Below are 25,799 nucleotides of genomic sequence, written 5' to 3'. Positions count from 1 at the left end.
TTCTTGTTTACACAAGTCATCAGTGCCCCATACAGATGATGTCATAGTCATTACCCAAATGCCAAATGGTGATAAGCCTGGCAATAAACTTGCTTCTTTTATTAGTTCAGACTTTTAATTTATTCATGGATTTGTAACAGGCTTTCAGGTATGCTAATTGTTTTAGTAAACATTTACATGCTTTCAAGGCTTTTTGTATGCAATTTTGGAATTTCATGGAGTAATATTTTATGTTTTTTCAGCCACTTGGCTATGAAGCAGGTGCAGGACGCAGCCAAACTGTTGGCACGTCGATACGACCAGTCAAGTTTACGTACAGCGGCCCATATCTCCATGATAGGCAATGACAAACAACAGGGACTGATGTATACACAGAAAGTTGTACATCAACACCTGCTGCAGCAAGAGTGGAAGAAAACGTATGAATTCCTCAGAAACAAGAAAGATCTTCAGGTAATAAATACATAATGTTTGTTTTGTTTTGTTGGGTTTAACATCGCAACAACACAATTATTGGTCATATGGTGACTTTCCAGATTTGATGGTGGAGAAAAAACCCAGATGTCCCTCTGTGCAGTATTTCATCCTGGGCAGGCACCAAGGTAGAACCACCGACCTTCCATAAGCCAGTTGGAAGATTTCAATGCCCCATGTGAGGCTCGAACCCACATCAGTGAGGTGGAAAGTGATTTGAAGCCAGCAACCTTAACCACTCAAGTCATGGAGGCCCAGTCATGGCTGTGACAAATGTGAAATATCTACATGTTTTCTTTAAAGAATAGAAATTGAAATTATTGCCTGTTAACTGCACGCTTAGATCGGGAGCTTAAGACTGTTAATCTAGAGGATGTGGGTTCGATCGAAGGTCATGGTATTTGTTCTTTGTGACGATTTGACGTATGACAAGTCTGAAGTCAGTTGTCTTCCATCTCTGTTTTATGGTAGAAGGAAGTTGTTGCTGACAGGGTTTCAAGGAAAACAAGGACTTGAGCAGAATCCAGGATTTCTGCTCAGATTAACTAAGCGCCATTAAATAAGTAAACATATGTATTCTGTTGAAGAAATAAGCAAAACAAATTTTCAGTTATATAACATCTCACAAAAAACTCACTCATCATCTTACTTAAAACAAAAAGAAAAATGTTTGAGGCTTCAGGAAAAACCATTTGTATAATAAAACCATTTAATTTAAAAAAGAAACCCATTAAAACTGCTTTCATTTACACATTAATGACAATGTGTGGGCATGGTATGTTAACAGTTTTCAAACAGGAAGTTGTATTCTTGTGTTTGACATTATGTGACCCTGCTTAAAGTGTTTTTGTTGTTTCTGTGTAATGAGAAGTTGAATCTCTTGAAACATGTCTATGACGTCATTCCTAAGTCTAGAGTTAGATACTGACTTATTCTTGAATTTAAACAGGAAAAAAAGGCCAAACTTTTGAGCGTAAGGTTGTCCAAATGGCTGTTTGGTGTATGTGCGTGCGTCCGTGCATCCGTCCGGATTTGTTTGCCCGGACCATAACTTTGACATGCATGGAGCAATCTTGTTTATATTTGGCATGAATGTTAACCTCAGTGAGACAGAGTGTCATGTGCAAACCCCAGGTTTCTATCTCAAAGGTCAAGGTCACACTTACAGGTCAAAGTTCAAATTCAAAAATGACTTTGTCAGGAGCATTTCTTCTTCATGCATGGAGGGATTTTGATGTAACTTGGCACAAATGTTCACCACCATGAGACGGAGTGTCATGGCGCAAGAACCAGGTCCCTAGGTCTAAGGTCAAGGTCACACTTAGAGGTCAAAAGTCAGATACAAGAATGACTTTGTCTGGAGCATTTCTTTTTGATGCATAGAGGGATTTTGATGTAACTTAGCACAATTGTTCATCATCATGAGACAGAGTGACATGCGCAAGATCCTAGAATTACTTCCCTTTGTTGTTACTATAAATAGCTTATATTTGTAACTTTTTTATTACTAGTCGTAGAGAAAAATCAAAACCACTTTTCTGTAGTACAACATGCATGTTACATCCAATTTTCAGGTGTATTTTGACCTATCTCTACTGTTGCGGATTTTTGTGTGGACTTAGATTTTTTTTTTTTTGAGATTTATGTCCCTTTGTTGTTACTTTAAATAACTTATATTGTAACTGTTTGCAATCTCTTTTTTATTTGGCATAAATGTTTGCCTCAATGATACAAGGAGTGTCATGTGCAACTCCCAGTACTTTTGACAGCTGGCGGGCTCGACATGTTGCCCATGGGCATCTGGTTTAAAAAAATCAGTTTAAATGTACATGTATTAAACAGATACAATAAACACAGATATAAGTTTTCATGCACATATATTTCTTTGTAGAAAAATGTTCAAAGTTAAAGTTTGATTTTGCCAAATGAAATTTCTTGTGCTTGTAACAGTTAGCTCGGCAAAAATAATTTCAATGCGAGCCCTCGGGACACTTCCCTTTGTGCTAGCATATTATGAAAAGATGAATACACCTAAAAAAATGGTACTACAGTGAAAACATTAATATTTATAGGGTGCTATAATTTGTAGATTTTGCGGATGCGTTAATCTACAAAATTAAATCTCTTTAAACTAAATCCCACTCATGTTCAGCAATTGAAATCCACGAAGTTTTAGCCCCACAAAATGAACAGTTTTGACCAAAACCATGAAAATTTCCTGTCCACGAAATTAAATGATTTTACAGTATTTAAGGTTCTTAGAAGAAATGGTTATATATAATTAAATTGTTCTTTCTTTCAAAGAAAAAGGAAAAATGTTGGGGCTTTTGAAAAAATGTAATTCATCCTTTATTTTACATCACAGGCACGGGTCCAGTGTTTAATTATTTAGTTTTCTTTTTTTTTTTTTTTTTTTTTTTTTTTTTTTTATTTAATATAAAAAATCCTTTTTTTCACACAATTAACCTTTTATATGTTAGTCAAATGAAAAAAAAAATCGATGACAAAAAATCCGGTCACAGTATCATATACATTGAAAAGGTGAACTACGCGAGCGTAACGCTATGGGAAGCTACTCGGCAAACTTGTGGAACATTTCAAAATCGATGTTTATACACTTGCAGCCGCTACCTGCATGATTGCACCTTCGAAACATTTAAAGCCTTCCATAAATACTCAACTGATCCCACAAATTGCTTTGAAAAACACAGTACAAGTCTCTACGAGCGAAATATTTCAGTTATCCCCGGTGATTTCATTCCGGATAGCGGACGTGTTCCTGGTTTTTATCACTTCGTTTGGCAGCTGAAATCGTCGGGGATATTTGAAATATTTCGCTCCTAGGGACTTGTACTGTGTATTTCAAAGCAATTTATGGGATCAGTTTAGTATTTATGGAAGGCTTTAAATGTTTCGAAGGTGCAATCATGCAGGTAGCGGCTGTAAGTGTATAAACTTCGATTTTGAAATGTTCCACAAGTTTGCCGAGTAGCTTCCCATAGCGTTACGCTCGTATAGTTTACCTTTTCCATGTATATGATATTGTGACCGGATTTTTTGTCATCGATTTTTTTTCATTTGACTAACATATATAAAGTATATTTGTGTGAAAAAAAAATCATATCAAACAAAAAAAATATACACTGGACCCGTGCCTGTGTTTTACATTATAGATTACAATACCATGTACATTGTTATTATAAAATTGAAATTTTATATTCTGACGATCATTTTGTTTGTGCATGTTATATTGTGAAATTTGTTTAAGCTGCACTTAAACAATGGGGAAATAAAGTTGTTATTATGAGCAGTGGTAACATTTATGGGACTTGAAAATAGGTTGATTTATTATGTTGAACACATTTAAGGAAAACAGGTGACTTTTCTCAAGTAGCTTTAGGTGTGGAAAATAGTGCTTTAAAACACTCAAAATGGCTGCAATAACCAATCCTAATTCAACAAAAGTTCAAAATTGATTTGCCAGAAATTGAAAAATGATTTGAAACAGTTGCTTAATAAACATTTCTTCATTTGTTGTTCAACAGTAATTTGATTCCATTTTCTGACAGTAGAGTTTAAAATGTTTTGAGTTGAAGGTTATACGATATTGTTATGGCTTGTGTCAACCTTGAAAAGGTTTCCAGGGAGAAAGAATATGTTCAGAAGAAACACGTGTTAACCTAGATCTGAATGAACTTCGAGTTACATCTCCAGTTGTTTTTTATAAAAATGATATATGAGCCACACCATGAGAAAACCAACATAGTGCGTTTGCGACCAGCATGGATCCAGACCAGCCTGCACATCCGCGCAGTCTGGTCAGGATCCATGTTGTTCGTTTTCAAAGCCTATTGCAATTAGAGAAACTGTAAGCGAACAGCATGGACCCTGACCAGTCTGCGCGGATGCGCAGGCTGGTCTGGATCCATGCTGGTCTTAAAGCCACTATCTTGGTTTTCTCATGGTGCGGCTCAATTATTTATCCCCCCACCAAAGGTGAAGGGGATATTAGAAATGCTCTCCGTCCGTGCGTCCGTCTGTCCGTCCGTCCGTCCGTCCGTGCGTCCGTGCGTCCGCAACGATATTTGTCCGGAGCATAACTCGAAAAGTACTTGAGGGATTTTCTTCAAACTTCATACACTGATAGAACACATTGGGAGGAAGTGCAGTGTGCAAGAACAATAACACTACCTTGCCTATTTTTTGAGTTATTCCCCTTTATCTTATTTTCTTAAAAAAATTTGTCCGGAGCATAACTCCAAAAGTACTGGAGGGATTTTCTTCAAACTTCATACACTGATAGAACACATTGGGAGGAAGTGCAGTGTGCAAGAACAATAACTCTACCTTGCCTATTTTTTGAGTTATTCCCCTTTATCATATTTTCTTAAAACATTTTGTCCGGAGCATAACCCCAAAAGTACTGGAGGGATTTTCTTCAAACTTCATACACTGATAGAACACATTGGGAGGAAGTGCAGTGTGCAAGAACAATAACTCTACCTTGCCTATTTTTTGAGTTATTCCCCTTTATCATATTTTCTTAAAGAACTTTGTCCGGAGCATATCTTCTTCATCCATGGAGGGATTTTGATATATCTTGGCACAAATGTTTACCACCACGATGCGGAGTGTCATACGCAAGAACTAGGTCCTAGGTCTAAGGTCAAGGTCACACTTAGAGGTCAAAGGATACAAGAATAAAAACCTTGTCCGGAGCATTTCTTCTTCATGCATTGAGGGATTTTGATATAACTTGGCACAAATGTTTACCACCACGAGACGGAGTGTCATGCGCAAGATCCAGGTCACTAGGCCTAAGGTCAAGGTCACACTTAGAGGCCAAAGGTCAGATACAAGAATGACTTTGTCCGAAGCATTTCTTCTTCATGCATGGAGGGATTTTGATGTAACTTGGCACAATTATACACCATCATGAGACGAAGTGTCATGCGCAGTTCCCTTCTTTAGAATTACTTCCCTTTGTTGTTACTTTAAATAGCTTTTATTGTAACTTTTTCATTACTAGTCGTAGGAAAAATCGAGACCACTTTTCTGTAGTACAACAAACATGCTAAATCCAATTTTGAGGTGTATTTTGACCAGTCTCTTCTGATAAAGATTTTTGTGTGGACTTGCAATTTTTTTTTTTTTTTTTTTTTTTTTTTTATAAAGATTAACTTCCCTTAGTTGTTACTATAAATAACTTATATTGTAACATTTTTATAATTGACCCTAGGGAAAAAACAAGACCACTTTTCTGTGGTACAGCATAGATGTTACTCTCCAGTTTTAGGTGTATTTTATTAATTTTATATATATATAAGGTATCTCTACCTAGTAAGGAGTTTTTTTGTGGACTTTAAAAAACAAAAGACTTACAATGATTACTAAACAACCACAAAATTAACATTCCATTTGCAAATACAGCTGCTAGAGTAAAGAAATTTGCTTTGACGGGCATATATTGTGACATTCTGGCACTCTTGTTCCCTGTTAGCTTTCCATTCCTTCTTTTTACAGTAGCCATATAGAAAAACATCATAGTTATACTCTTCATGAAAATTAATAAAATTTAGCAGTAAACCACCTCACTACTGACTTATTCTTTCTTCCACATCTTAAAACCCCTGATGCGGACCACATCCTTCAATTATGATATGCCCGGTGGGGGGATTAGCCATGTCTGACATGGCTCTTGTTTGTTTTAAAGGTATACCTGGCAACAAGCAGTATGCACGAGATGTTGTGTTGTGAACTAGATACGCTAGGGATACATCCAGTAAGTCACGATATGCTGACCAAATGGGACCAACAAGATACCCATAAAATACAATTACCAGGTAACAAAGTTTACATACTCATATTGATCCTTTAATCACGAGTAAGGGGACCTTATTCTTGATGCCAGTTATTGCTGTTTGTGGGGCCTCCATAGCCGGCTTGTTTAGCTTTGCTAAAATCTTCAAATGTTTCTACCGGTATCATTTTTATTATATTTAGAAAGTATTTAATATATTTTTGATAAGGTCTTTAGCCTTTAGCGTGCTGGCAGCAAGTAGTTTAACCTTTGCGACCAGTGCGGACCAAGATCAGTCTGCACATCCATGCATGTTGATCATGGTCTGCACTGTGCGATATTCAGTCAGTAAATTTTCAGTGAACACCCCTTTGAATAAGAAGTGGTACTGCCCAAATTGAATGATGGAACAGTCCATTTTAAAAATTTTAGCATGGTAAGGGTTAAAGTCTCAAAATTGATATAGCTTAATGATCTGTCACATGCTTACCTCAGCCTTGAAATCACTTATACTTAATGATGCCGGGATGCAAAAATTCTGTGGTGAAATATGCGTTAACCTAGAGGTGGTGAAATATGCGTTAACCTAGAGGTGGTGAAATATGCGTTAACCTAGAGGTAGCAGAGGTCTTCCGCATCAATTAAAGCTCAACAGTTGACAGGTGGATGTGCATCTGTAATTTTGATATGACCTTAAAGCTTATAAATTCTAAATCAGTTACTGTTAAAAATGAAGTTTTCTTTGTCTATGAATAGATACAATCTGTTGTAACATATGATAGCTGTTAACCTCTGACATATTTTCTTAAATTTGTTGCTTTCTGTACTGCTGCTATAAAGCTCTGAACTATGAATAGTGATAAAATGTCAGTGTGAACATATGGTTGTATTATGGTTTGATAAACAACACAAGTGTATTTTCTGTTCCGTATGCGAAATACAGGATTCATAGGCAGTGAAATATTTAGAAAAATGCCATTCATTGTTAAGTCGGAGAAAATTGACGTATTAGAAAATTCTCAGAACACTTTGGTCTTACCTGCAAAGCTCACTCACCGGCAATGAATTTTTGATTTTCTCTATGAAAGTGTCGTAGCCCATTACTTGTCATTAATACAACAGTCAAAGGTTGGAAAAGTTATTTTAAATGGCACAACTTTACATTTTCCATATAGAATCATCTGTGTAAATAAGGTTCTTGTGTCTGTAATGAAATTTAATACTGTTTATGTCATAGTACATTGTTTATATTTTTAAGCCACAATTCTGGTTTTCATACTTATCTTAGTTTTGAAGAATTTTTTTTAAACATCTCTGATTTTGTATGCAATATTTTTGACTTTTTTTGTTTCTATCAAGTCCATCGGGGGATAATCTGTGCAGGGAGAACACAACTGCCAGTACAAAGGTTGCAAGTTGTGTGAAACTACTAATGTCATTAATATACACATGTCTGAAGCAAAGCCATACCATAAATTTAGTCAACAAAGGGACATCATAAATATATCTTGTTTCTGATATTTGGAGTAAGATTTTTGCCCCTTTATTTTAATGAAACTTACGTTTATACTTCTTAATGTCATTAAAAGGGGGCCTCTGTGGCTTAGTGGTTAAGGTTACTGACTTTGATTCACTTGCACCTCACCGATGTGGGTTCAAGCCTCAATCGGGGTGTTGAATTCTTCATGTGAGCTCCAGCTGGCTAACAGGGTCTTCCTCCTATTAAAGCTGGAAAGTTGCCATGCGACCTATAATTGTTTCAGTGTGACATTAAACCCCCCCCCCACCTCCACCCCACACACACACAAAAAATGTAAAATAATGTCAAATAAATGCAATGTGGTTCTGGTACAACTTGTGTATGCAACCACAGTCTTACCCTTGCATGATTGTAAAGGGGGGTCAAAACACTTGCCTTTCCTGTATTTCTGTGATTCCAGCAGGTATATTTTTTTCTTAAATGCCAAACCTCATATTATGCAACCAAAACTTTTAGTCCTGTTTGGCACTATATAACCTATACTATGTTGGATTGCGGTACAACCCTAATAAAATTAAAAACTAAAGTTAGAATTGGAGGCATCAGCGTGGCAATATTAACACCTACCCTGCTATGTTTTTTAAATGGACTTGTCCATAATTCAATATGGGCAGTACCATTTATTATTCAAAGGGGTGTTTACTGAAAACTTACTGACTGAATAGCGAACAGTGCAGACCATGATTAGCCTGCACGGATGTGCAGGCTAATCTTGGTCTGCACTGGTCGCAAAGGCAGAATAACCTGCTGCCAGCAGGCTAATGGTTAAGTGCACTTGTTTCTATCAATGTTTAAATATACATGAAAAGATTATCACAACTGGAGAAATTACAAAAAGCCGCTAGGGAAAACTAACACTATATCTCTTGTATATTGTGCAATTTTGGTCATTTTCAGATTTCATCCTTGATCCCGGAGATGTTAGTAGTCTATCACCATGGCAACTGCACTTGATCAGAGGTCATACATTTCCTCACCATGTTTTACGCATCTGGTACAGCCATTTTGACATCGCCATGGATACCACTAGTGTTGAGGACATGTATAAAACATTATGTCTGTTGCATGCTGGGAGACAATCACAGGTTGAATTACCTCAAGTAAGTGTCTTGCATTAGTTTGGAAAACAAATGTGCATTAAAAAAAATATAGGTTGTATGTTGTTTTGTTTGTTTGTTTGTTTTGGGTTTAACGCTGTTTTTCAACAGTATTTCAGTTATGTAACGACGGGCAGTTAACCTAACCAGTATTCCTGGAGTCTGTACAAATCTGTTCTTCGCAAGTAACTGCCAACTTCCCCACATAAATCAGAGGTGGGGGACAAATGATTACAGACACAGTGTTCTTTATCAAATTGTCATGGAGAACATATGCCCAGCCCAGGGATCGATTTCGTGACCCTGCGATCTGTAGATTTGCACTCTCCCTATTGAGTTAAGTGGGCGGGATAGGTTTATGTTGAATGAATGTGGGTGAGTGTATGTAACTTGACCCTTATCAAGCTGGACACGATTGATTCTACCTTTGCTACCCGTGTAGATCATGATCAGCCTGCACATCTGTGCAGTCTGATCAAAGTCTGAACTGTTCGCCATTCAGTCAGTATCTTTTTGGTAAGCACCCCCTTTTAACAGTTAATGGTGAAAGTTGCACAAGTTCATCATAGAAATTTAGCAGGGTAAGGGTTAACAGGCAGTGAATTTGATTCAGATATACTTCTTTGGTGGATATGTCATATCAGTGCCCTTTGTAGTGATCTGCTCTAAAGCCAACACAACATTTTTATCAAGATATTTATCAGTCTTTTTCTTTTTTCATCATTTAATATTAGATTTTAATTACTGAAATTGTCTTGAATATTATTCAGAGATTTAAGGCTTGTTTGGGCGATGTAATAAAAAAAAACAACTGGAAAATAAGAAAATTATATTTAAATTTCTTTTCAAGTGTCATGTGATTTTCTTGGTCACATGGTATTATTGTCCACATTGTTTTATGTAGCGCTAGGGAGATAATTACTGCCGGGCTTTTGAAGTCGTGTTTAATCTTGTCTCTGTTTAGAACAACTCTGAAGAATGAATCCTCTCTTTGCTACCAACTACAGTAAATTCTGGAAATAATGTTAAATAAGAATGAATCCTCTCTTTGCTACCAACTACAGTAAATTCTGGAAATAATGTTAAATAAGAATGAATCCTCTTTTTGCTACCAACTACAGTACATTCTGGAAATAATGTTAATAAGAATGAATCCTCTCTTTGCTACCAACTAAGTAAATTCTGGAACTAATGTTAAATAAGAATGAATCCTCTTTTTGCTACCAACTACAGTAAATTCTGGAAATAATGTTAAATAAGAATGAATCCTCTCTTTGCTACCAACTACAGTAAATTCTGGAAATAATGTTAAATAAGAATGAATCCTCTCTTTGCTACCAACTACAGTAAATTCTGGAAATAATGTTAAATAAGAATGAATCCTCTCTGTACTACCAACTAAGTAAATTCTGGAAATAATGTTAAATAAAAGGCAAATGCCAAAATTTTGATTGTCTTCAAAATGGTTTAGTTTTCATGGGTAATTTTGTGTTGATAAGTAGACGTTTGGTCTGGAAATTTTGTTCAGTTTCCGGAATAGATGGGTTCCAGTTTACAAGGGGACTTTTCAAATGAAAGAAGATTGCCAGATTTCGGGACTGCAGAATTTGTTCAGTTTGGAGGAGTTGCCGTTACTCATCGGTTCAGGTTTAGAAAGGTTTCACTGTACAATAAAGGGTAATCAATAAAAGGAGAATCAAAGTGGTGAAAAGTGGTGAAAATCAGACAGAAGTTCTAAATGTGTTTTAGACATTATAAAGATTCTATATTTATTCTTGTTTTATCTTTCAGATCCTAATTCAAGTGTGTACAGATCTGACGTTATGCATGTTGTCTTTGATGATGTCGGAGACACCAACAGCAATGTCACATCTTCTGCAAGCTGTTGGCAGTCTACATGAGGCAGGACATTTACATGTGTTGCAAGGCATTCTCAGGCTCTTCCTGCCACAGGGTAAAAAACTTCTAACATTCTTATGCCCCCAAAGGGAGGCATATAGTTTTTGAACAGTCTGTCGGTCTGTCAGTCTGTCCGCAATTTTCGTGTCCGGTCCATATCTTTGTCATAGATGGATGGATTTTCAAATAACTTGGCATGAATGTGTACCACAGTAAGACGACGTGTCATGCGCAAGACCCAGGTCCGTAGCTCAAAGGTCAAGGTCACACTTAGACGTTAAAGGATAGTGCATTGATGGGCGTGTCCGGTCCATATCTTTGTCATCGATGGATGGATTTTCAAATAACTTAGCATGAATGTGTACCACAGTAAGACGACATGTCGCGTGCAAGACCCAGGTCCGTAGCTCAAAGGTCAAGGTCACACTTAGACGTTAAAGGATAGTGCATTGATGGGCGTGTCCGGTCCATATCTTTGTCATCCATGGATGGATTTTCAAATTACTTGGCATGAATGTGTACCACAGTAAGACGATGTGTCGCACGCAAGACCCAGGTCCGTAGCTCAAAGGTCAAGGTCACACTTAGATGTTAAAGGATAGTGCATTGATGGGCGTGTCCGGTCCATATCTTTGTCATCCATGGATGGATTTTCAAATAACTTGGCATGAATGTGTACCACAGTAAGACGACGTGTCGCACGCAAGACCCAGGTCTGTAGCTCAAAGGTCAATGTCACACTTAGACGTTAAAGGTCATTTTTCATGATAGTGCATTGATGGGCATGTCCGGACCATATCTTTGTCATTCATGCATGGATTTTATAATAACTACGCACGAATGTGTGGCACAGTAAGACGACGTGTCGCGCTCAAGACCCAGCTCCGTAGGTCAAAGGTCCTAAACTCTAACATCGGCCATAACTATTCATTCAAAGTGCCATCGGGGGCATGTGTCATCCTATGGAGACAGCTCTTGTTATATGCCCGTTTTGGAAAAACGGGACGTATTATGTGTATCTGTCCATCCGTCCGTCGTAATTGGTTTCCAAGGCATTTATAATCATTAAAGGTATTTACTTTAAACTTGGCATATAGGTAGATGGTGATGAGACGATGTGCAGAGCATTTGAACTGGCTCTGTAGGTCAAAGGTCAATGTCACAAATTTAGCTAAAAGGTCAAAATTGCCCATCATTTTTTATTTCCGGATCATATCTAAATAACCATGCAAGCTGTTGACTCCAAACTTGGCCTGTAGGTAGGTGGCGATGAGATGATGTGCAGAGCACATGAACCAGGTCTGTAGGTCAAAGGTCAAGGTCACAAATTTAGCTAAAATGTCAAATCTGTCATATTTTGTGTCCGGAGCAAAACTTATTAAGCATGTAAGGTATTGACTTCCAACTTGACATGTAGGTTACTAAGGTAGTGATGAGACGATGTGCACAGAAAATGAATCTGGTTTATAGGTTTAAGGTCAAGGTCACAAATTGAGCTGAAAAGTGAAATATGTTTGTCATATTTAGTGTCTGGAACATTACTTATAAACCATTCAGGGTATTGACTTGAGATATAGAGTGCATGAACCAGGGTGGTAGGTCAAAGGTCAAGGTCATAGCAAGGTCAAATCTGCCCATCATATTTTGTGTCCAGAGCATAACTTCAATTGAAACTTGGAATATAGGCAGATGGTGATGAGATGATTTGCTGACGGCAACAGTCTCCATTACACCCACTCTCCCCATTAGCCCCCATTCCCCCTCCCCAATTTTTGTTTTCATTTGGTTTCTTGCCCTTTAGTTTCCTGTCCCTACCAATGCATGCACACACACACACCCTGCTTCTCCACCCCACAAATAACACAGAGGTTTCAGCTTTAAGGTCAAGGTCATACTGGAGTGAAAGGTTCATAGGGTCTATTTCCTGCCACTTCATAGCTTTTTAATTCATCAAGGTCAGTGTCACCTTTCAGAATGTTTATAGGATCTATTTCCCATCCTTTCTCCAGCTTTGTAGTTTATCGAGATCAGTGCGACACTTTTTAATGAAACGTTTATAGGATCTATTTCCTGTCCACTGTGTAAACTACCAAGGTCAATGTGAGACTTTGGAATGCAAGGCTTATAGGATCAGTTCCATGTTCACTCTATAACTGTGCAGTCCATCAAGATAGTGTCACTCTTTGGAATGAATGATTTGTAGGATGGTTTTTTTTCACACCATTAACCTTTACCCTGCTTAATTTCTAGAATGGACTTGTCCAGCATTCAATTTGGGCAGTACCATTTATTATTGGAAGTGGTGTTCACTGAAAATTTACTGACTGAATAGCGAACAGTGCAGACCATGATCAGGCTGCACAGAATGAAAGGTTTGTAGGTTCTATTTCCTGTTCACACTTTAACTGCGTAATCAGTCAAAATGTTTTCACACTTTAGAATGAAAGGTTATTGTAGGTCTAATTGATTGCTATCTGCCATATCAGAGTGCAGCGGTCCAGTGGAAACACTGTCTGACTAAGATACCAGGGGTCTAAGTTACAGCCTACACTCCTCCAACTAAAAATTACTAACATTGGGATGAGAGTCTTGTATATGGGTGCTTTACACCTAGCACGCTAAAGAACCAGAGAAACTTCTGTAATTAGAACCTCTTCTGTATCTTGCACTCTGTCCTCCCACTAACATGACTTAACAGTCCTCTGAAGGAATGACCCATATGGGTTACCGACGGCCACTATAAATAAGCTTACATATGTGTAATAGAGTTCCGCTTAAGCCGGTACTAGGGGGCGTGAGAGGTGTTGCACATTTCATTACCTCTTACGAACAAACTCATTCAAACCGAGTCTGCTATTATTCTTCTTGGTTGCATTCTTTGCTTCGATCGAAGGATCTTTTTACAGATTTTATTACATACAAACATTTCTGCCATAAAGCAGTAGACTTTAACAATGGTCTCCATAATCTCTTACTTCAGGATGAGTGCTGGACCAAAGTCAGGAACCAGTCATAAAATGTAATTATTATGTGCTTATGAACTTTCTATTCAATTGATATACTGTGAAATCATTAATATTCGTGGGGGACTAATTTTCGTGGATTTCGTGGTTAAGTCAATCCACGAAATTTAATCCCAACAAACAAGTAAAATTCCCATTCAGTTTATGTTCAAAAGTTGAAATCCACGAATTCATATCCCCACCAAATTGCCGTGTTGACCAAAACCACAAAATTTTATGCCCAAGAAATTAAATGATTTTACAGTAACACAGATGCATAATACTGGGCCAATATTTAAATTCAATTTTTACACATTTATTTTACAATGCAGGACCAAAGTACATATTGAAGTTACAGCAGGAAGTGACTGCAATGAGAGTGATGATCAGTATGGATACGCATTCCCACGTTGACGGAGCGTCAAAAGTTCACACGATAAAACGCTATCTTTCTGAACACAAGGATGAGAGTTTCATAAACACTAGCAGTCTCAGATGTAGAGAACTTGACTGTCTGAGAGCTTACTACTATGTGGCTATTCTTAACTTCTTAAAGGAGAGCTGTTTTCTAGGGGAAGCAACTAAGTCAGGTGATCCTAAGGTTCATGTAGATGAAAGAGAAAGACTTGATTCTGGTACAGTAGGAAATATTCCAGGAGATTTGACTAAATATACTGTTTACTCTAGTCTGGATGAAAACGCTAATGCAGATAGTGTATTGAAGACGGAGGATATAGAAAATGCTAATGTAGAATTGGAAGATGATAACAAAAAAAGTGGTAATGGAAAAGCTAAATCAGGTGATTCAGAACTTACTGACAATACAGAAGTGTTGAGGGTAGATCTCCCTAAATTAGACAATACAGAAACCAGTGGGAAAAAATCAGACAACAAAAATGATAATGAAAACGACAATCAAATGGTAGTGAAATCAAAACATGAAGCCAAAGTTGAAAAGGTTAATAATACAAAATTCAGCATTAAACAGACTAGATCTCAGTTAAGCCCGGTGTTAAATGTGAATCACTACTCCATAACAGTAGGACAGTTGTCTCAGCTTGCTCAGGGTGTATTGTGGGACCTTCAAGCAAAAAGATATGCATTAACAGAGACTTTAGGTTACATCCATAAGGCCATATCACAGCTGCTTTTGTCAAAGAACACACAACCATCCGAAGCAGCTGAACCAGGTTCTAAAGAGAAAAATGAAAGAAGAAACTCTGGAGAAAATGAAGATGGCCGATCAGAAGAAACACCTGAAAATGGAGCAAGCGGAGTTGATATTGGTGCAAGAGAAAAGTCGGATGGTAGTAGTGCAACAAATCCAGAGAAAAGTTCTACAGACAATCATACAGTCCCAGAAGGTGCCGTTGCCATGGCAACAGAGATGTCTTTCAGAAATGACAATCAGATGAATACCGGTTCAGTATTGGACACAAATATGCATACATGTATGCATCATCATACACATGAAGAACATATTGAGGGTCATATGTGTCATTCAGTGTTAAGTCAACATTTTGATCAGATGTTGAATATTCACGTGCCTCATCTAGGAGATGTTCCCGTGCATTGTGAAACGGAAACAGAACTCAAATGTAGTTTCTTTGAAGTGTGTTCATCATGTGAACTTTTGCATAAGTCTCGGAAAATTTTGTTCGAAGATGAACCAAGATTTCATACCCGACCCGATGCTGGGTTCAAGGACATGACAAATATTATAAATCCTGCCAAATATATCAATGTACCAGACGAGTGGTACAGTATGCCGGTGGACCAGAAGTATTTCAAGCGTTACATCACCATGGCAATATTGAAAGATGAACAAGAGTATGTGATGGGAGAACTTAAGAGGGGACCAGATAGCACACAGGTATTTTATTAAATTATATTTCTTGGAGTACCAGACCCAATAGTTTTCTTTGGCCAAGTAGTAACACTTTCTAATTTACTGTCACAATGTAAACCACCCCCAGCCTCTTTGGTTGAGTGGTTAAGTTCGCTGGCTTTGAATCACTTGTCCCACACAGACTTGGGTTTGAGCCTCACTACGGACATTGAATTCTTCATGTGAGGAAGCCATCCAGCTGGCTTACGGAAGGTCGGTGGTTCTACCTAAATGCCGGCCTGTGAGGAAATTATGCATAGGTGGGCACCTGGGGTCATCCTCCACCATCAAAGCTGGAAAGGCACCATTTGACCTAAATTGTGTTGGTGCAGCATTGAATCAAACAAACAAAAAAGCAACAAATTAGTTGGGTTTTTTTCACAGACATGGTATAAATACTGTTATTTATTTTAAAACTAAGAGGCCTGTACTGGTTCTTCCCAGGAAAGACGGCTTCGCGTGTATCGGTGCTATACACCGGGCACGTTAAAGAACCAGACTGTCTAATCGCAAAGAGCTTGGCTAAGTTAGCCGGACAGGTCTGTATCTGAAAAGGATTTCTCCCTATCTGTTCTGGGGACTTTATCTCACTCTGTCCCTCTGGTCAAATCGCTCTGTGTCTGTACTAGTAGAGGATGAATTTCGTGCCCTGTGTGGCTGCGTTTGCGCTATGTAAAGCACCTTTGAACGTGTTTAACACGAAAAGGGCGCTATATAAATTTGGTATAATAATAATAATATAATATTACAGTTTTCTGATTCAAACTATACTTTAGACAAGTTCTTACTTTGCTACTTGCTCGATGTTTAAGTCAACTTGATTTTGTAAGACTTGTCTTCCATTCTTGTCTTTATTTGATCAAAGTCTGACATATGTGTCAGTGTACATTTATGTACTTAATGTTGGGAATAAATAAGCTAAAAAAAATTATCAAACACATGGAGGCTTACCAAGTGAAGCATCATCATCAGTAAATAAGATCTCTTTGATTTTCATGAGATTTAACAAGATTTTGCCCTGTATTGATATAGGAATTTCATTTCTGTTTTATTTTATAGATTTTTGCTAGTATGAAATTATATTTAATTGAGTATGTGTATTTTCAGTCACCGTTTCCCAATCCCCTGGAGTCTGTGAGTGTATTGATAGATCTGGCCAACCACTCAGCTCACATCTCTACGGTAGAGAGACAGGAGTTCGTACAGAAGGTTGTCACCTGGGCTCTGAACTTCTCTGTAACCACGGACCAGAAACAAACATTTGTTGGCTTGTTACAATCAAACTTAGAGAGTTAACAAGTTATCTATACTGTTGAATGTTGACTGCTTGTGCTACTGATCAATTCAGGGTTTGACACTTAGCATGATTTTCCAAGGATCCTGAAGGACTCCCAAATTACTGACTCGGCAGCCCTCCTGTCTTTGTGGGAATCCTCCAAAGAAAGAATAAATTTCAGAGCATTCCCAATTATTCAATGTAATTTGAGCTAAGTAGGTTGCATTAAGCTAAGCATATGCATTTAAGCCGTTTTCTGCAGCTTCACAATGTCTCTGTTTAAAAGGTTGTTCTCTCCATTATGATTGATAATCAGAGTTTGGCAATGTCTCGGCTACAGAGAAAAAGATCTTGTATGTGTGCTGGTCCGTGTTACGGCCCACTACTTGCTCTAGGAGACTGATCCTGATCAGTTAGGAACAAGCAAACTTCTTATGTTAACCATTGCAACTTTTGTAGCAAATTATTGAAAGTTTATACTAAGTTGAGCAATAGTTGCACTGAGATAAAGGATCCCAATGAATAGCAATAGTTGCACTGAGATAAAGATCCCAATGGAATAGCAATAGTTGCACTGAGATAAAGGATCCCAGTGGAATAGCAATAGTTGCACTGAGATAAAGGATCCCAATGGAATAGCAATAGTTGCACTGAGATAAAGGATCCCAGTGGAATATAGCTAGCTGCCAGAGAGAAAGAGTCTTAACAAATATCAAGGATCCTTGGAGCTCTAGAATCCTATTACTGTCAAACCCTGTAGTTTTACATTCTTAAGTGTTTTTGTGTGAAAATGTTGCCTTTGTGCTAAGATATCTGGAACCATTAAAAAATACTGTCAAAATTGATCATTTTTAGCTCACCAGAGCACAAAGTGCTTAAGGTGAGCTATTGTGACCGGTCATTGTCCGGCGTCAGGCAACATTTGCCTTGTGAACACTCTAGAGGCCACATTTGTGACCCAATCTTTATGAAACTTGGTCAGAATGTTTGTCTTGATGATCTCTAGGTCAAGTTCGAAACTGGGTCATGTGGGGTCAAAAGCTAGGTCAGTAGGCCAGATCAAAGGGAAAGCTTGTGAACACTCTAGAGGCCACAATTTTGACCCAATATTTATGAAACTTGGTCAGAATGATTGTCTTGATGATTTCTAGGTCAACTTCAAATCTGGGTCATGTTGGGTCAAAAACTAGGTCACCCGGTCAAATCAAAGGAAAAGCTTGTGAACACTCTAGAGGCCACAATTTTGACTCAATCTTTATGAAACTTGGTCAGAATGTTTGTCTTGATGATTTCTAGTTCAGGTTTGAAACTGGGACATGTGGGGTCAAAAACTAGGTCAAAATGCCAGATCAAAGGAAAATCTTGTCAACATTCTAGAGACTGCAATTTAAGTTTGGAACTCGTGAGAATTAATCAGAATGTTTGTCTTGATAATCTATAGGTCATGTATAAATCTGGGTCATGTCTGGTCAAAAACTAGGTCACCCAGTCAAATCAAAGGAAATGCTTGTGAACGCTCTAGAGGCCACAGTTGTAACCCAATCTTTATGAAACTTGGCCAGAATGTTTGTCTTGATGATTTCTAGGTCAGTTTCGAAACTGGGTCATGTGGGTTCAAATGAAAGGCTTGTGAACACTCTTGAGGCCACAGTTGTGACTCAATCTTTATGAAACTTGGTCAGAATGTTTGTCTTGATGATCTCTAGGTCCAGTTTTAATCTGGGTCATTTGGGTTCAAAAACTAGGTCACAGGAAAAGGAAAAAAGTTTATGAACACTCTAAAGGCAACAGTTGTGACTCAATCTATATGAAACTTGGTCAGAATGTTTGTCTTGATGATCTTTAGGTTAAATTCGAGTCAGGTCATTTGGAATCAAAAACTAGGTCAGTAGGCCAGATAAACTCTGATGAGCGATATAGGGCCAACATGGCCCTCTTGTTAGTTATAAGTGTCAAAAATGGCTGAATTTTGCTATGGGAAATATCCTCATCATTTTTTTAACAATAGATTTTAAAAATAATCCATTTAGTTTGAAATTTAAAAAGTGCTTATGATCACCTCAGAGGCTTATTAGAATGACGTGTAATATCAAAAGTATAGTCATATTTAAAGAGAAATCAAGGAAAACTCTGTTATGGAGTTTTATGTTTTGTTGATGTTTGAATGTACCATAAACAACATCTCAGGTCGTCTGCTGCTGTAAGGGATACAGACAATACCCCTTGACAAAATGTCCCTGGTTCAGTTTGACCAATGTGGATGAAATCCCTCTTTTTCAATTGTATGAAAATTTTCACTTCATTCTTTTTGAAAAAATTATAATTATCCAGTTAAAAAATGTATTTATTTTTAAATTTCTTCAGTGGTCAAATTAAGCAGGGGTGGGGTGGGGGTGCTTTTGTCCAACATTTATCCATGTGAAATGAAATGAAAGTGATAATAAGGTCACAAGTTGGACTAGTTCTACTTATGTCTTAAGTTTGGTTAAAGCTGCATTGGTTAGAATTTTGTCATGCCAGCTTCTCATGGAAATATATAACAGTTAGCTCACTGGAACTAATATCACCTCAACTTCTCAAAGGTTCCCTTCTGAACAATTTCCGGTTCTGGTGTTAACACATTAATTTTGTTTAATCATAGCTGCCAATCAGATGTCAAGACAGTCGTGCCGATACATGCAGAAGTTACGTACTTGCTTGTTTGGTAAAACACTGTCTGCAAGGTCTTTAATTGGTCTCGTCATGAATATCAGGTTGTGACTAACCTCTTGATAATCAAGAAAAAAGTCCTGGCTTTTTGTAAAATGAAGAAGGACTATAAACTATTTGTTGTCTTTCATTTAGCTATATGCTCTATAGATTCTGTTGTCATTTTTATATGCCAGAAGGGACGTATTATGTTATACCCCAGGTGTCAGTCCGTCCGTTAGCAATATCGTGTCTGCTCTGTAACTTTTGAACTCCTTGAAGGATTTCAAAGAAACTTGACACAAATGTTCACCATACCAGGATTATGTGTAGAGCACACGTTCTTCAAGGTCAAGGGTCACACTAGGGGTCAAAGGTCATATGAGTGTGTTTCGTGTCCGCTCTGTAACTCTTGAACTGCTTGAAGGATTGTAAAGAAACTTGGCACAAATGTTCACCACATCAAGACAACTTGCAGAGCGCATGTTCTGGATGTCTTGCTTCAAGGTCAAGGTCACACTTAGGGGTCAAGGGTCATTGCTGTGTAACTCTTGAACCCCTTGAAGGATTTCAAAGAAGCTTGACACAAATGTTCACCACATTGACACGCATGTTCTGGATGGCTAGCTACAAGGTCAAGGTCACACTTAGTGGTCAAAGGTCATACCTTTGGGCGTATATTGCTCTGCATTGCGGTGCTCTTGTTAGATATGTTTCTTCTCATTTAGTTGCAAAATAGAATAACTCTGTATAATAGGGATTCATAATGCAGAAGCTGATATGTTGAACATTTTCTGAAATTGTTTCATATGCATAACTATAATAAGAATGTGAAAATTTAAAAAAATATATGAACTTTTTTCTGGTCTGTGTAGGTTTTGGTATTGCATACATTTTTACCATGTGAACCTTTTTGTTCAAAAGTAACTTTTAATTTCTATGTACAGGTGATCTTTAAAATGAAATGTACATGCATTCAAATCTAATAAAATTTAACTGTCCATAATTTCAACATTAGACAAATGTGAAGTTTCTTTTAGATTAATAAACTACAATTTGAATGGAAGAATTTTCAAAGAGCCATTATAGTAGAATGACATTGTGCCGTAAAAAAACATTACCTCATGATGCATTTGATGAAATTAGCTAAGAATAACTTTTAACCCTTACCCCCCTAAATTTCTATAATGAACTTGTCCATTTTAATTTGGACAGTACCATTAAACAGGCAGCTTACCAAAAAAGATACTGACTGAATGGTGAACAGTGCAGATCTTGATCAGACTGCATGCATGTGCAGACTGATCATGAGCTACACTGGTCTCAAAGGCAGAATCAATCATGTCCAGCATGATAAGGGTTAATATTTGTAGATCTAGTTGGTTGTTTAATGCATCAATATTTAGTAAAGGGAGTCTTTATGGTCAAGCGGTAAAGGTAAAGCACCGCCTCGATAGCCTAGTGGTAGAGCGTCCGCTTCGAGTGTGGAAGGTCGTGGGTTCGATCCCCGGCCACGTCATACTAAAGACTTAAAAATGGTACCAGTAGCTCACTTGCTTGGTGCTCCGCATTAAAAGGGAAACTGGCCTCTTCTCTCATACCCTCATGGCGATGTATTCCATCAGGAATGAGGTGTCGAGAGTGATTAATATAAGTTGTAGAACTTCCTTCACAATCCACCTAAAATAAATTATGTATGAACTAAGCGGTAAAGGTCACTAACTTTGAATTAGTTTCCGCACAATACAATGGCTCTGAGCAGGTCATTGTATGAGAAAGCTGTCCAGTTAGCTTAGGGAAGGTCTGTTGATCTACCAGGGTGCCTGTCTATGCATGAAGTAATGACTACAAGTGCACCTGGTACCTTCTTGACCATTAAAAACTGGAAAGTCACCATTTGATCAGAACAGTGTCTTTCTGACTTAAAATTGAAAACAAAGTATTTAGTATGTCTTGTAGGGACAAACCTTAAATTGACAACTTACGGGGATTAGGAATTTAACACAGAATACTGGAAAAGCCCAATGAGAGATTTGAAGCTTAATATTTAAGATTAATTGTGTCATTCATATATGTATGTTTGTTGTTGATTTTGTTGGTTACAATTTAGATACTTTGTGTAAATTGCTGACACGTTGATATTATTTCAATGAAAAATATCAAAAAGCTGATGTAATAGTAAATCTGCTACTTAATTTTGCATGCTGACATTTCTCAGGCCAGTAATAAAGAGTTGTTTGTTTTAAAAATATCCTTTTAAAAAAGTCATTGTTTTCAATTGTTGAAGCAGTATGTAGGAGGGTTTATCCAAATATAATATCACTGCACGTTTATTCACTGTTACATTATTATAGTCAATATATCAAGATATACACTAATTCAGTTCTGATTGCATGTGTAAATATTCTTTTCTGGGGTCATTCATTTTAACTTTTAGCCTGCTGGCAACAAGTGACTCTGCCTTTGCGACCCATGCAGACCAATCATGGTCTGCACTTTTCACTATTTTGTCAGTAAATTTTCAGTGCACACCCCTTTGAATAATACATGGTATTGCCCAAATTGAATGATGGACCAGTCCATTTTAGAAATTTAGCGGCTAAAGGTTAAAAGCATACCACTGACACCATTTCACCACATGCAAAAAAATAAGGACAGTCACCAGATGACATCTAAAAAATGCACCTCACCATATGAAATGATAATCAACAGAAACTGTTGTGTAGCAACATCTGTCTTCAATCAACCAAAAAATGTTTAAACAGGTTGAATTTCACATGTAGTGCTTATAAGGCTTTCAAAAATGTCAATTTCTGATGTTAACCCTTATCATGCTGGTTACAATTGATTCTGCCTTTGCCTTGATCAGACTGCACAGATGTGCAGGCTGATCATGATCTGCACTGTTCGCTATTCAGTCAGTACCTTTTTTGTATGCACCCCTTTAAACAGTTAATGGTACTGTCCAAAAATTTAGCATGGTAAGTGTTAATAATGTCACTGACATGTGGCAGTTGTTAAAATACTTTCCATAACTTGTCAATAACATGATAAATATACTATAAATTGTATGTTATTTTTAGAAAATACTGCAAAAACATTAAGGTACTTTAAGGAATTTTAGTTTGATTTTATTTCATTACACGTCTTAAAAGTGCTATATATGGATCAGTCCTCATTTATATGACTTATTGATGTAGTTTATATTAATTTTCTGCTTGATTCATTTTGAAAAACTTAGACAGTTGAGTTATTTTTCTTAAATTTGTGATCATAAATGATGAAAGTGATAATTTGGATATTCCAGGGTGGCAACATGAACTGTTTGAAGATTTTAGCCTGCTGGCGGCAAGTGATTTTGCCTTTGCGACCAGTGCAGACCAAGATCAGCCAGCACATCTGTGAACACCCCTTTGAATAATAAATGGTACTGCCCAGATTGAAAGATTGCCCAATCATTTTAGAAATTTAGTAGGATAAAGGTTAAGGAAGAAAATATAATGTTTTTAAGATACCGTCTTTAATTGGTTAATATTCGATTTTGGCATACATGTATATTTATATCCTTTCCTTTTAAGAAATTGTTAAAATTCTCGTAGCATCAAAGGAAATATTATTACAAATATTCCCTTTATAATAGCGCCAATAAAACAAATGACATGTTCTATATTTCATGCCAGCTGGTTTTAGTCAGAGGTCTTAAAATTCAAACAGTTTTTGTTGGCCATTCCAAGAGATTTATATGAGCCGCGCCATGAGAAAACCAACATAGTGCGTTTGCGACCAGCATGGATCCAGACCAGCCTGCGAATCCATGCAGGCTGGTCAGGATTCATGCTGTTTGCTAACAGTTTCTCTAATAGCAATAGGCTTTGAAAGCGAACAGCATGGATCCTGACCAGACTGTGTGGATGTGCAGCCTGGTCTGGATCCATGCTGGTTGCAAACGCACTGTTGGTTTTCTCATGGCGCGGCTCAATTATACTGATCAATAGAGCTAGCCTGTCGATGATGATATAGCTACCAGTGTAATAATAAGGAGTGTGGATCTACAGATCTTGTGGTGATGAGTTTGGGGCAGGATTATGTTCTCCATGATGATCTGATAAAAACATTTCCCATCTATGTCTGACTCTTGTGGAGAAGTCAGCACATACTTGTGGAGAGCATGTTAAGTCCTGTATTAGAACCAAGGAATAAATTTTAAAAAAATAAGCTAAACCCAAAACAAACAAAGAAGTTTATTATTTTGAACAGTTTGTGTGGTCTCATTTAAGATAAAAAAGAAGAATTATTTTGATGTTATTATTAACCTTTAGCCTGCTGGCGGCACGTGATTCTTTTGAACCAGTGCAGACCAAGATTAGCCTGCACATCCATGCAGTCTGATCATGGTCTGCACTGTCCGCTATTCAGTCAGTAAATTTTCAGTAAACACCCCTTCAAATCATAAATGGTATTCATATGATAAATGGTATTGCCCAAATTGAATGATGGACCATTCCATTATAGAAATTTATGAAAAAAGATCAGTTTCGTATGAAGTTACGCAATTTTTTCTTTCCAAAGTAATGTAAATAGTGAACGGCAGGCTAGTTGTTTTGGTCAATATATGGCGAGTCTTGTTGTTAAAGTACTGTTGAAATGGCACTGAATTCAATATATACATTCGCTGTTAAGGAGCTCAAAAAAATCTGTTTTACAAATAACACAGTTTTTGTTATTAAATTATTTGAGCCGCACCATGAGAAAACCAGCATAGTGCATTTGCGACCAGCATGGATCCAGACCAGCCTGTGCATCCGTGCAGTCTGGTCAGGATCCATGCTGTTCGCTAACTGTTTCTCTAATTGTAATAGGCTTGAAAGCGAACAGCATGGATCCTGACCAGACTGCACAGATGCGCAGGCTGGTCTGGATCCATGCTGGTTGCAAACGCACTGTTGGTTTTCTCCTGGCGCAGCTCATTTGATGTACAATATGAATTGTAATCATCCAGATGTGAACTGTTATCATTTTAGCATACTGTGAGTATGGCAACCTTTGTTGTGATATTTGTAATAAAGTCTCATCATGATAACATATATTGTTTTGTTTTGTAATTTGTAAGCAGCGTTTTCAAAGTCGAAAACCTGGTTATTAGATTGGCGATGTGGTTAGGTGGACAGATGGATGGAATGGATGGGCAGTGTCAAGATTTGGTTTCTGTTCAATATCATTAGTTTGGGTTGAGATATTGAAATGAAACTTTGCCTATAGGTAGCATATAGTAAGACCAAGGTTGGGGAAGAATCTGGGGTCAGAGTTTGTAGGGTCAAGGTCACTGTAAGGTCAGTCAATGTTACTAAAAATAGAAAATATTTGATAAACCTGGTTTTTACGTGGAATTTCCGTGTCTCTTGTCTTGATCTGAAGTTAGCCTTTACCATTTTGAGCTGACCACGAGGGTGAGAATGTACAGTAAAACCTGCTTTAGTGGTCACCTCTATTAAGCAGCCAACCTGTCTTAAGCAGCCAGTGTCTCATTTTCCAAAACGGTCATTCATTCTATAAATTACCTGCATTAAGCAGCCACGTTTTCCCCACTCCCTTGGCTGGCTGCTTAAGACAGGGTTTACTGTATTTTATATTACTGTGAAATCATTAATATTGGTGAGGGACTAATTTTTATGGATTTTGTAACTGTATGAATCTTTGAAATTTTAAGCCCCAGGAGCATATAAAATTCTTTTCATCTTCACAAGTTGAAATCAACAAATTCATACCCTAGCAAAGTAACCTGTTTGGTTAAAATCATGCAATTAATTTATTGTACAGTAGGCAAATCTGCCAAGTCGACATTTCCTATAGGAAGCTTGACTGCCATAGCAGGAGGTGGTACCCACAAGTCCTGGGTAAGCACTTTTTGTTCAAACGTTAATTATTTTGGTTCATTAAAAAATTGAATGGGAGTACATAATGCTATACTATTACTTACCTACAACAGAAAATCGTGAGATAGGTCATCCATTCATGCAGGCTCACCTGGTTGTCGAGTTCTGTTTTATTTCATGGCTTTTAGTCCCGCCCCTGTGTGTGAGTGTGCAAGTGCATATACTAAAGGCTAAGAAACTTGGTCGTGCATGGTTAGATTTC

The 25,799-nt window shown here is 37.5% G+C and overlaps 1 protein-coding gene across 1 annotated transcript in view; it reads left to right on the top strand.

The window, feature by feature from the left end:
- The window catches only part of LOC123558413 (gem-associated protein 5-like), a 262,358-nt gene extending 237,610 nt beyond the window's left edge, over positions 1–24,748 (top strand). The window contains exons 22-27 of the mRNA XM_053543581.1: positions 243–453; positions 6,188–6,317; positions 8,712–8,914; positions 10,703–10,865; positions 14,145–15,685; positions 16,808–24,748. Of these exons, the coding sequence (XP_053399556.1) occupies positions 243–453; positions 6,188–6,317; positions 8,712–8,914; positions 10,703–10,865; positions 14,145–15,685; positions 16,808–16,996 (2,437 nt within the window). The 3' untranslated portion in view covers positions 16,997–24,748. The remainder of the gene's footprint in view (positions 1–242; positions 454–6,187; positions 6,318–8,711; positions 8,915–10,702; positions 10,866–14,144; positions 15,686–16,807) is intronic.
- The last annotated feature ends 1,051 nt before the right edge of the window (positions 24,749–25,799 follow it).

Source organism: Mercenaria mercenaria, chromosome 5, assembly GCF_021730395.1.
Source record: "Mercenaria mercenaria strain notata chromosome 5, MADL_Memer_1, whole genome shotgun sequence".
NCBI classification, from domain to species: domain Eukaryota; kingdom Metazoa; phylum Mollusca; class Bivalvia; order Venerida; family Veneridae; genus Mercenaria; species Mercenaria mercenaria.
The sequence above is the reverse complement of the archived record's forward strand: the minus strand, read 5'-3'. Positions and strand labels throughout refer to the sequence as shown.